At 38.1% G+C, this 13,680-nt stretch overlaps 1 protein-coding gene across 4 annotated transcripts in view; it reads right to left on the reverse strand.

The window, feature by feature from the left end:
• Positions 1 to 13,680, reverse strand: part of cpne2 (copine II) — a 61,705-nt gene that overhangs the window by 17,508 nt on the left and 30,517 nt on the right. For all 4 annotated transcript variants that reach the window (XM_028584614.1, XM_028584613.1, XM_028584615.1 and 1 more), the window contains exons 10-11: positions 12,909 to 12,968; positions 648 to 781 (exon numbers count right to left, since the gene is read on the reverse strand). In XM_028584614.1, the coding sequence (XP_028440415.1) occupies positions 648 to 781; positions 12,909 to 12,968 (194 nt within the window). The remainder of the gene's footprint in view (positions 1 to 647; positions 782 to 12,908; positions 12,969 to 13,680) is intronic.

Raw genomic sequence — 13,680 nt, forward strand, 5'->3', positions numbered from 1 at the left:
ACTGTTTCTCATATGGTTTCAAGTCCAGCTCACCCTATGCTATCAGTCTTTAATCCTACGTTTATACGTGGCCGGCTGTTTTCATAAACCGACATTTCAACCTATCCGTTTTCAAAAATAACATTGTGCACAGCTGTCAGTTTTCAGAAAAGTGTTCGTTTACACGTACCTGTGTATATATGCCATCAAGAGCATACCAAACCTGTAGGTGGCAGTGTAACGCGAAGCTCAAGCCCACGTTAGCCAATCAGAATCCCGAAAATAGCAACAACAGCAACAAATCACTTCCGCTCTCTTCTCTTTCTCATTTACTCGGCTGCCTAAACCTCAGTTTACATGCAAACATGCAAATTAAGTTTTCCAAAATCTCCACTCTGGCCGGAGTTTTTAGAAAGAATCGTTTTCAGAGGCAAATTCTCCGATTGCGTGTAAACGAAGGGCACAAACGAAGGGAAATGTCTCAGTTTTTCAAAATAACCATGTACGTGTAAACGGGGTATAAGTGGTCTAATGCTTGTATTTAATCTGCCCCTTCCCCAGGAAATGCAGTTTAAAACCATTGGACCGTTAAAGTGAAGTCAACTATTTAAAGATAACTGTAGTCCTAATTGATTAAAAACAAGTGCAACAGCCATGAGGATACTCACGTATCATAGTCCTGTATGATTTGTCCCACAGCTAAAATGGCAGCGAGATACTCGTTGCTGCCCAGTGGGTTAATGTAGTGGAGGGAGGACGGCTCTCGAGGGTTCCCATTAGATGCTGTGAAGTCTATACCAACCTATGGAAATAAAGAGAAGTGACAGATTAGAGGCCATCTTAGAAACCTGCAGCGCTTTTACATTAGTGATATTCTGAGATACTGTAATTGCTGTGGGTCGTTAGCTGTTTCCTTTCATTCCTTCTCCACTGAGTATAACACAGCAGAATCACCTACAATAAAAAAAAAAGTGAATATAGACAGCAGCAGCAGTCGAACAAACAGGAATGGTTGACTCTCTTTTGACATTAAATAAAAAATATCCCAGGAGGAGCCCCGTTTTATTGTTTTTCTTCGGTGCGGGTTACTCGGATAGAAATCTAAAAGGCAAAATGATTCATCTGGCAACTACACAAGCTGTGAGTTTTTGATATGTTATTCTATTTAACTCTACTGTGCATCCGCTTAATGTGGAATTTGGAATTTAATGTTAGCTCTTCATGTGACACATGCCGCTCTCATTGGTGCTCAAAATTACTTGGCTGGAGCCATTGGTGGTTTAGCTTTGTTTCTCTACTAAAAGGTCACTTACCATGATTATGTTAAACTACATAACTACAACTAACTGTTTTAACCCTTCGCAATCACAAACTGCAGATTTGCCCTCTTTGCCTTACTAAACTCTGGTTTTAGAATGTTGAAGTGGTTACATGATATATGTTCAAAGTTTTGAAAAACAACACCTTGATAACTCAGATGTCGCTGAAAACATCAAATGTCTGTTGAGGGTCCATAATAAAACACAATACAATGTTTACACTTACTATTTGTAACAATCTGACTGAAAGCAAACAATGACAGTATTTATTTCTGCCTTTTAGTGGCATTATACGTTAAGTGAAGGTCTGAAGGAAACAAAGAGAAACTGGAGTTGCTGGTACTGTAAGTGTTAAAGTGTAAATTGCAGGTTAAATTTTTCATGAATTTAAGCAATGTGTTTATTAAATATAAAGATTAGAGCCGCCCACCATTTTTTTTTATAACAAAATGCTGAATATAATATGAAAAGTTGGTACTTTTTACAGTGGTTTTAAGCACTCCCCCTCCCGTCCACTAGGCGGGGTGTGACGTCATAAGAGGGACTCCAAGAGTCTAACGGCTAGTATGCTAGCAGTTATATTGAAGACCTAGCTAGCTAACAAAAATGGTAAACTATTGTGTTTGTGCGGGATGTACGAGTACATCAGAAACAGGGCAGAGGGTCCACCAGGACAAACGGCTGATTCGTGCCTGGGTGAGGTTTGTGGCTACGAAGTGGGCTGATTTTACTGCTGCCTCTGTGACCCACTCTCTCCTCTGCCTGCTGCGGCTGTGGCTCGGTGTGTGTGAGTGTGTGGCCGTGTGTGTGTGTGAGAGACGGCTGGCCAGCGAGATTGTCAGGTGCTTGTTGAGTTTAACTCCGAAAAGACCACAGGTTTGACCGTTAATCTTATGATGGACATGCGTTGTGATATTTAAACAAACGATCCATCAACGGCGAAATAAAAGCATCTTATTTACGAGAGCGGTCTGAGAGACCTCCGGTTTACAGCGTTGTGTCCGAGCGAGACTGTCCGAGCGACGAGCCAGCGGCCGGGGCAGGCACTGCTGGTTGTCGCGTTACTTTACAGAGCTTCTCAACTCCGAAAACTTGCAAATTGTCAATTTAGCAACGATTTTCGCAAGACTACCTATATCCGAAATCTAAACAGTTAATTTCTCGCCTAAAACGTTGTCAGAAGTGAATTTAGTGATGAATAAGATGGCGAAAATTGATAAAATTGTCCCGTTGTTGGCCTGTCTATGTACCTGCTATGAGTTGCTACTCCCTCTTATGACGTCATCACCCAGTTACTGTAAAAAACATGCTACCTTTGCTAATGCTTATGCTAACCCCAATAAATGTTATTTTAAAGCATTTTAAGACAGAAATGTTTAAATATATACATATTGAGCACTTTATTTGCATATTAATTGGTTGTGGTGGTTAACCTGCACTTTACACTTTAAAACCTGTGTCTGAGCTGGAACATGTTATCTTAGAGTAAGAGAACATTGACATAGGTGAGAAATATGCACCTCTCATATACCTTGTTCAAGAGCCAATTGCTATGATTTAGTTGATATTGTGATTCACTTTTCAACTCCACAATGCATGTTGTTGGTTTTTTTGTATCACAAAATATTGTGCCATGATATGAACAGAAAAATAAAGCGATAGGCCTACTAAAAAATGGCCTCTCACTAAAAGAAGATGCATCTTTTTTTCCCCCTGAAGGGCAGGACACAAATAATCTAACATAATGTATTTTTGCCCTACAGTTATTTTCATCACATTTTAAATTGTTGAGAGAAAAGAATCTTACAAATGCCATATAAATATGAATTATTAGTGGCCTTCAGTATGTTTCTGTGATACAAGCTTAGACCTTTACTCTACAAATGTATTTACAGGGTTTATACCTTCCAACATATTAAAACCATTGTAATTTCAAAACGTTAAGGTCACCAAGCAAGGAATTATTGTCATCTGAGGACAGATTAAGAAATATACTCCATCATGCATCAGTGTATTAAATGAGAGTGTCCCTGAAAACACAGAGGCATATTTTTAACACAGAAGACCACAGAGTGACACTGCGCTGTCATACAGTATATACAAATATGAACACACAGATGCTTTAAACACATGTACCCAAACTACACACACACACACACACACACACACACACACACACACACACACACACACACACACACACACACACATACACACACACTTTAATTAATAGTGACAAGCTTTTCCTCAGGCAGTGAATAACAGTTGTGTGCTGACAAGAACCCGACCCAGAAACTCCGCCTCCCTCCTATCGGCTTAAAGATAGTCTAATGCATCTACTTCTTTCTCTCTTTGTTTGGAGTGTTATAAAACAACATTGTTCTGGTTCAATGGGGACAGTGACCGAGGAAAGAGACAGTGGAGAAGCAGGAAGAGCGAGCAAAAGCAAATGAAATTGGGCGAATGAGGTAAAGAATGTGAGTAGAGAGAGGACCGAGCATAAAGAGCAGCAGGAGTGAGGGACACAGAGAAATGCAGGGTGACAGAATCAGGAGTTTTTGTGTATTTTGTGTAATTGGTAAATGGACTACATTTATAAAGCGCCTTTCTACCTTACCGGACAAAATGCTTTACAATTTTGCCGTTCCTTTCACCCGTTCACACATACATTCATTCACCGATGATGGCGGAGCTGCCATGCAAGGCGCTGGCCTGCCCATCAGGAGCAACTTGGGCTTCAGTGTCTTGCTCAAGGACACTTTGACATGCGGACAGGAGGAGCCAGGGATCACATGTCACGGCCTGCCTTTGTAAATGTACCGGGCATGCATGCTGAATTCGACTTTTCGGGAATAAAATGTAATTATAACCCATTACAATTTTAAGTAAATCGTGGCTCTAATTGGTATATCTAATGTTTGACTTAGTTTGAGGTTGTTGCATTTCAGAAAATGTTTTCTTTAAAAACAATGTAATATGGCACTTAAATGCACTTAATATGTTTAGTTTTTTGAGAGATGATATTGTAAGCATGTAGGCAATAAAAAATTAGCTTTTTCCAAAAATTAAACCAAACTATTGCATATTATTGCTCTTCAATAAAACAAAAGTATTTCTTATCCGATTACTCGATTAATCGGTGGAATAATCGGTAGAATAGCCTACTCGATTACTATATAATCGATAGCTGCAGCCCTATAGTATACAATCCATGAATCTGTACACTGCTAAAGAGGAGGTTGTTTATATCAGTAATGTTCATTTTCCAGCCCTGGTATCCATTCATTTTGTCTTATTATGAACCTATAAATATATATGCCCAAACTGACAGTCGATGGCACCCAAACTATTAAAGCATTTTTCCTCCAGTGCCCTTTCCAGGTGACACACACTATTAGTTTGATGGCTGTGAATTTGATGACAGTGGGAGATGACACCATTCTGTTTCTAACTTATGCCTTGCCCCAAGCTATTAGTAATTGCTAACACACAAGTAGACTAAACTCAACATGACAAACACACAGTTTTAACAAGCAAGAGCACAGATTTAAGATGAACAGGGGGGCAACAGAGCAGCATGTAGCAATGTGGCAGAAAACGTCTGTGAAAATTAATGGGATTCCACTACTGGCAACTTATTGTCAAATAATTGACATAGTGACATTTACATTGGAGTTTTCTCAGCCAATTCTCCCACCAGGACCTCACAGACTTATTTGCAGTTAAGAGAGAGAGTGATGGATGGAGGGGAGTGTGGATGGATGAGTGCGTGAGAGCCTGTGTGAGCATCTATTGGAGTTACTATGTCTCACTCTGCCCACTGACAACTAGGACCTGCTGTCCACTGCCATACTTTAACTGTAGGAAAGTCTATTTATAGTAGGGCTGCACGATGAGGAAAATATGCGATAGTGTTGTTGAATATTGCGATAATGATATTCCTTGTGATAAATAAACAGATATTAAAATGTACTCAGTTCTGCTGCTTTTAGTATTCTGCTAAAATGCAACATGAATTTAAAATAAATGAAAGGAAATCATCTCTAACATTCTTTTATTCAACAAACTGAACATTGAATTGAAAAAAAAAAAAGGCACCACTAAAAAATAAAGAATGACCGTTACATTTTAAAGTGCAGTATTCTGCTGATATTTTATTATTTTCTTGAAACTAACACAAAAAAATCTCTCAGTGTCTTATGGGATATCTCTATTGCGCAATTTGATGTTGCGATGACAATTAAAACAAAACGACATAGCCCTAATTGTGTATTGTGTCCTTCATGACAAGTTCTAAGGAAAACACATAACAGCCACTGCTGTCGACGTCTGTATCTATCTCAAAAAACAGTATGGTACGAGCTATTTATTGTACATTTCCACAGCACTACTTCCGTCAGTACAACAACATAGTCATTCCATAATAGAAATACTTACATAGTTCTTTTCACTCACTCACTAGTTAGTTGGAGTCAATTCTACTTTCTGTTTTTCATTGGTGTTTTACTGTTAATGAAACTCAACACTTCCTGAACAGATTACATGGTTACATACACAGGTTACATTAACAGTCTTACAGTAGCTCAAAAGGCATAATCTCTCCCTTATGTGGTAGGCTTTTAATGTGAAACATTTGCTAGAAATTAGTAGATTGACAGTAGCTTAACACTGATCAAAAAAATAAAGTAGAAGTGACTGCAATCAAATAATAAGTGAAAACCAGCTACTCACAACAGACAGATTAAAAAAGAATCAATCATTCATCTGAGGCTGAAATATCCAGACTTTTATTTTCTGATATGGGTCAAGTAAAAAAAAGAAATGGATCCTACATTTCCCATAATGCAACTCAATACCATCTTTCATTAGACCCTCTAAATGCCCATATCTTTATAATGCAATTTTGTAATTTTAAAAACATATCACAATTTCTCACAGTCGGCCATTGTGTGCAGTGACAGTCTAATGCTGATTGATTCATGTCATTACTTTGTCGTAAGGTCATGTGACGTTAGCTCATAACCTGGAAACAATTTGGGGAATAGGCTTTGTTCGTCTGCTTCATGATCACAACAAAAGTAACAAATACTGAGCCCATTTATTTAATTTAAGAAAGTAATTAGTTACATTATTAGTTACTGCCAAAAGTAGTGGAATTACTTCTTACGTACCGGTCTGAACTGATATCATCTGTCAACATCTTGAGCTGTGAAGATGCTTGTCTGTGCTCTCATTCATGAAAAGTTTGTTTTCTACATGAATCCCCTCGGAAAGGGGCACTACACGGCCCTGAATGATATCAAACAAAAGAAATGAATAATAGCGTAATTCAGTTGAAATTAGACTTTACACAAACAGCCCATCAGCAGTAGCAGGCTCTCTTTGTGTTGAAGTGTGTAACAGAGAAAGTTGCTCTCTCCTCCTGCTCCCACAGCCGTGAGGAGAGACTTTCCCTTCCTAGAGATTAGGATTAGAGCCATACTAAGTCTGATTGAACACTGCAAAACAGCTCTTGCCTGCTTGCGTGTGTGTGTTTGCAAACGGCTGCTACTCACTGTATGTGTGTGTATGTAAAATGTGAGCGTCTACGTGAGATTATGTGTGCTTGTGCATGTCTAAATCAGTCAGTGTGCATAAGCAGGGACAGTGCACGTTTGAAGAGTGTGTGTGTGTGTGTGTGTGTGTGTGTGTGTGTGTGTGTGTGTGTGTGTGTGTCATGGTTTGGGAGTTTACATGTAAATTGGTCATAGTGTGTAAGTATGAAAGCAGGAGTGTGAGGAGGATATTATATATTTGTGCTCACATGTATGTATGTAAATGAGTTTGTAAGCAGGAGAGAGGAAGTATCTGTGTTAAGACAGAATTAGGTGTGTGTGTGTGTGTGTGTGTGTGTGCATCAGTGAAAGTGCTGCAGGTCTGTGACAAAAGGCAAAAGATTAGGAGGGAGCAGGGAGGATTTAAGAGTTCCCATTCCACCTTAAATTTGCTCATCTAACCACCACTAGATAAGGCAAATGTTCCCATTGCAGTTAAATTATGCTCATTACAAACTAGCAAGGGCCTGAGTGAGGAAATTATTAAAACACTTACATCAGTCAATAACTACCAGCACCCATTTGCAAAATCAAAATGTTTAATATTTCTATTTTACCACAGTATGTTGCATGTTTGCCTATTTAGCAACATCCTGATACACACAGAGCACTGATACACACAGAGCACTGAACTATGTCCATGGCTGAGAGCTGTGCAACACTGTACAACCTTTTACTGAGGCACTCGAAGGTAGTGTTTCTCATTCACCTCAGTCATCCAAAAGAGAGCAGGCTGGATATAGTCTGAGTCCTAATGCCCATAAAATTCAAAGCACATCTGGACAAGTCAAAACTTCCCACTCTGGTTTTTAACTGACCATCAAGAGCTGATTAGAGCATATCTACATCAGATATTCAGCAATTTGGTGGGATACTAAATCATGTCCAGCTAAAATTTGGATGCAATTGGCAGATAGGCAGTTTACAAAAATTTACGGGGCAGATTTACCATTTAAAATTCTGTGGGTCAATGATTTCAAAATGAGGTAGACTAGAAGCGAACTCGCTTGCAACCAACTATTTTCCTGGCTAAAATAACTTAATCAGCTAACTAACTAACTAGCTAATAAAGCTAACGTTAGCTCCAATACTTGATGAATATTTGATTGTTAAAAATACTGTCTTCAGGTCATATTTTAATGTTCAGCCGCTTTAACGGTAAAGGAGAAAAAGCTTTAAGGATGAGGACTATCTGATGAGTTTGGTGAATGTAATGCTAACCAGGTAACATTGTCTTGGGTTACTAGAGCGTAAATGTTACTCTGAACTCAGAGCAGCCAGAACCGGCTTCGATACAGTGGGGATACTACACAGTGGATGTGTTAGTCGTGAACAAGTTGTTTCTTTAAAGGAACATGCTGATTTATTGGGACTTTGTCTTATTCACCATATCCCCCAGAGTTAGATAAGTCCATACATACCCTTCTCATCTCCGTGCGTGTCATAACTCTGTCTGACCCACCCACCGCTAGCCTAGCTTAGCACAGATCCTGGAGGTAACCGGCTCCATCTAGCCTACTGCTCCCAATAAGTGACAAAATAACGCCAACATGTTCCTATTTACATGTTGTGATTTGCATAGTCACAGCGAGTACAAATAACAAGTTTTGAAGTGTTTTTTTCTAAGTAATTTAAATACTCGATAATGTCAATTTGCACATCGTTAACACAACAATGACGATATTATCGTAAACGATATATATCGCCCACCCCTATTGGGCGGAGTGATTTGCTCGCAGCACCTGAGAAGCCCCATGGTGAGGAGCAGAGAGTAACAATGGTGCTTTTCAGGTTTTTGAACACATAGAGACACCCACCTCCTCTTTAAATGTTGTCTATCGCTCTTACTACACCACCATGTACACTGCTTCAACATTGGGAGAAATCCAAAGCTTGACTGGCCTGCCAGTTGCTAAGCTGTAAATCCACATTGACTATTTAACTGGTCAATTATTTTTTTGTTTGCATTACAAATTTGAATATCCAAAAATAACGTTGCATAATAGTCACTATATAGTCGGTTGTCTTCACAGACAAAAAACTAGAGATGGCCCGATACCACTTTTTTGCTTCCCGATACCGATTCCGATACCTGAACTTGCGTATCCGCCGATACCGAGTACCGATCCGATACCAGTGTGTCATATCTTTTATTATGTTTTAACAGCTGTATACTACTATCCCTGTATGGATGTGATATAAATTCTATCTTTGTTGTCTGTCTGGCTCAGAAACATGAACAACCACAAACAATGAATGCCCCAGAACTTTCTTTTATTCTCCAGTTTGACAGTCAGTTATAACGGAAAAAGAACATAAATAAACTACTTTAATGTAGATTTTCTTTAGGGCTTTATTACGTGGTATCAGATCGCTGCATAAACTCCAGTACTTCCCGATACCGATACCAGCGTTTTAGGCAGTATCGGAGCCGATACCGATACTGTTATCGGTATCGGAACATCTCTACAAAAAACGCGACATTCAGAGAAATGCTCTTTTTTCATGCTCACACTACATATTTACCTCAATCACATTCATAATGGTGCAAACATTGTCATCAACAGCTCAACGTGTCACTATGGCAATATCCTGTGCTCTTTGCTTTATAGCGTCATTTACAACAATAAGATAAGGTGAAAATAACTAAGGTGTGCTCCTTAACAATGCCCTACATTTAAGAGAAGATCTAGCAGCTTTATGCCCCCAGGAGTAACAGAACAAATCCTCTGACACTGACAGCATGTCTGCACAACAACACAAGTAAATTCACCTCCACGCAAAAACTCTCTTGTACTTGACTTTAGCCCCAAAAATTGGGGAATGGTGGCAGGAAGCAGTGCCGTTGTCGTGCCAGAACCGGCAACAGAATGGGGTTCAGCAGCCTATACGGACATCATGGCAGAGTCCAAGACAACGAAGACGATGTTGACGGAGAAAGCTAAGAAGAGTAAAGGAGAGAGTGGCCGAGCAAGAGGCCATCGGACAAGAGTAAATCACTGATTGGTCGTTGGCGCGAGCTTTGCGAAATAAAAGGCTGCAAGATGACGAGCTGGCCATTGTGCTGTTGGACTACTAAGTAATATTAGCTGGCTTGCTATGTCTTGTGTTGTTGCACATGCTTGATGTTTGGCTGTGTTAGCAAAGTGTAGTGATGTATAATTCAGTGGTGTATAAGTGAAATGCACATATTACAAATCACAAAAATACTAATGTTATGCAAATTACTTTAAAACTTTGAATAACATATTTCTTACATCTTTCCAAAAGAACTCATAGAAATTGGTCGTAAGCCCATCTGACCCTGGAGATTTGTTAAAAACATTACCTTCAGAATAACTGAATCCAACACCTCAATTCTAAGATCTGATTTACGTACAATTTAAAGTAAAATGAAAACACTTCCTTTTTTATACCTTTTTTGCTTTCTAGACCATTTATCATTGGCTTGTGATTGAGTTTCATTGATGTCTATGTTTTTCTAAACAACTAAAATACAAAGGGTTATTTTCTCCTGCCTCAATCCATTTTTTCCTGTTAATTTCATGGCAAAAATGTATGGTGAATTATCTTATCTTAAATTTAGTAAATTCCCATTTACTAATATCACTTTCAATTGCATCATAATTATTTATTATCCTTCATGCAATATTCTTTATTTTGTAGCATTCTGGAATTAAACTTCCAATACCCTATGTTTCTGATTTCCATTGCTTTAAATGGTAATTTATTTGATACGGTAGACCATGACATATTGCTTGACCGATTGGAAAACTGGGTTGGTCTTTCTGGCTCAGTACTAAAGTGGTTTGAATCCTATTTAAAGAATAGGGACTACTTTGTGTCTATAGGTAATTATACATCTGAGCATACAAAGACGTGCGGAGTTCCCCAACGCTCAGTTCTGGGGCCTCTTCTGTTCAACATCTACATGCTTCCACTGGCTCAGATTATGGAAAACAACAAAATAAGTTACCATAGTTATGCGGATGACACACAAATTTACATAACCTTATCGCCAGGGAACTATAGCCCAATACAACAATTAAATATGTGCATTGAACAGATTAATGATTGGATGTGCCAGAACTTTCTTAAATTAAATGAAGAAAAAACGGAGGTGGTTGTTTTTGGAGCAAAAGAGGAACGATTGAAAGTCAGCGCTCAGCTTCAAACAACAATGTTAAAAACAACAGACAAAGCCAGAAATCTTGGTGTAGTCATGGACTCAGACCTGAATTTTAAAAGCCACATTAACATAATTAAAAAATCTGTAGGTCCGCTGCAACTCTCAGTTCTTTTAAATCTAAGCTAAAGACCTATCTTTTTGATGTTGCTTTTCTTTAAATAATCTTTTTTATTAACTTTAATTTCTTATACTGCACTGTAACTTTTATTCTTATACTGCACTATCAATTTTATTCTTGTCTTTTAATGTTTTTAATTTGTTTATTAATGTTTTTAAATTGTTTTTAATTGTTTTCTAACTGCTCTTTAATGTTTTATTTAAAGCACTCTGAATTGCCCTGTTGCTGAAATGTGCTATACAAATAAAGCTGCCTTGCCTTGCCTTACTGTGGAAATAAAAGTCCCATTATAATTTCACATTGTTAAGTTGGTTTCAGTGACATGAGGGTCTGGATTCAGTGCTATTCAGAATATACAACAGCTCAAATTATACTTTCTGCACCCTCAATTTTATGTTCTCCTATAATACACAGAATACATGTCTTAATTGGTAATATTAACTGTCTAAAAATGGAATTAAAAGAATGGGCTAAAACATGCGAAACAATCTGGACAGGACAGTTCTTAATATGCTGTAATTGCTACATAGTTAGAGACATTGCTTCAACTGTAAAGTCACATGACAGCACATTTAACCAAAGTACCAATATAACACCACATAAGGGTAATATACATTTAAGCTTTTTTTCCAGGTTAGATCCCTACGTATTTAGTCACTTGTTTTACTAAACATCACATTGTAAAATACAAGGAGGTGCACAGGTGTCTGAACCCAGAACACACTTGATCACAAAAAATCAAGCATGTAACAGACTACATTATCTGTACCCTGCTGCATCTGTTCTAGTTCACAAAGCTGGGAAATTGTTGTTGCGATAAAGAAGAAAAGAAAAAAATGGACACTGTGTATGTGCTTTTGTATAGCTGGCACAGAGTGTCTGTGTGTTTGTGTGTGTGTGTGTGTGTGTGTGTGTGTGTGTGTGTGTGTGTGTGTGTGTGTGTGCACGCTCTGATTGTATATGCGCTGTAGTATGCATTTTTCTTAATGTGCATGTGGTTTCAGAATGTGTATACATTTGTGTTTAGTGTGTGTTACAGTAACAGTGAGCCAGTCTGAATAGTCCTGAGATTTATCAGCAGGGCAGCTGTATTTGTTGGACAAATACGCCCCAAAAAATAATGAAACTGTGTTTGTGTGTGTGTGTGTGTGTGTGTGTGTGTGTGTGTGTGTGTGTGTGTGTGTGTGTGTGTGTGTGATTGGCTATTACAAAACAGGACTCTTTCTCAGTTACACACAAAGGTGTGACATCACCAGGGACACAATAGTTTCTCTTAACAACAGACCAGAATACACTATGGCAATTTTCTGTCCCTCTCCCTCTCTCTGGTAAAATACCCATCTTTCTTTGCCTATTTTCTCTATCCATCCCCCTATCTTAATGTCACAGTTACTTTCGATTCACCATTTCAAAAAATACATGTCTTGTATTTACCTATTTTTTCCTGTTGTCTTTCTGCCCTCCTGTTTTCACAATTTCAATGTTTTCACAGTACCCCAATACTCTTCTCCACTCCACTCATTTCGTCTGCCATCACACTTTTCCTTTCTGTATGTAAATGATCGCCATCTAACCATAACCCCGGGAGATGAAAATAAAGAGTCTAAATGTTTTCCATCTGTTTTCGAGAGCAAGGCATGCTGAAACATGTATTTCATTACCACATCATTGCAGAAGCAGAAAAACAGGCAAGCTAATATTATACTCACCGTAAACATGAGCTGGCATCCTCCCAGTATGTAATCCAGAAAAGTGTAGTCTCTTGTAATCTAGCAAGACAAGAATCACAGGGCAAAGTACAAAACCATCAGCAAGAGAAGAGATTATTGATTTATTGAGAAGAGTAGGAATGTTAAACATTGCATGTGATACACTCATTTAAATCATTAGAACGTATAAATCTCTCCACCATTATATACTGTTAACTGTTACACATAAGAACACAGACTGTTATTCTTTTACTAATTGACTGTCTATTAGAGCTGGGCAATATATCGATAGTATATCGATATCGTGATACGAGACTAGATATCGTCTTAAATTTCGGATATCGTAATATCGTGATATGACATAAGTGTTGTTTTTTCCTGGTTTTACAGGATGCATTACAGTAAAGTGATGTCATTTTCTGAACTTACCAGACTGTTGTAACTGTTCTATTATTTGCCTTTACCCACTTAGTTATTAAATCCACATTACTGATTATTTATGATGATTATTTATCAAAAATCTCATTGTGTAAATATTTTGTGAAAGCACCAATAGTCAACGCTACAATATCGTTGTGGTATCGATATCGAGGTATTTGGTCAAAAATATCGCGATATCTGAATTTCTCCATATTGCCCAGCACTACTGTCTACTTAATCTTAGTTCATTCTACACCTAGACTATGTAGTACACAACCTAACTAAACACAGCACACTGTAAAAATATATTCTATAACTCTTTTCATAATTGCATAATTGTTTTAAAATGACA

The sequence above is a fragment of the Perca flavescens genome, chromosome 8 (assembly GCF_004354835.1).
Source record: "Perca flavescens isolate YP-PL-M2 chromosome 8, PFLA_1.0, whole genome shotgun sequence".
NCBI classification, from domain to species: Eukaryota; Metazoa; Chordata; class Actinopteri; order Perciformes; family Percidae; genus Perca; species Perca flavescens.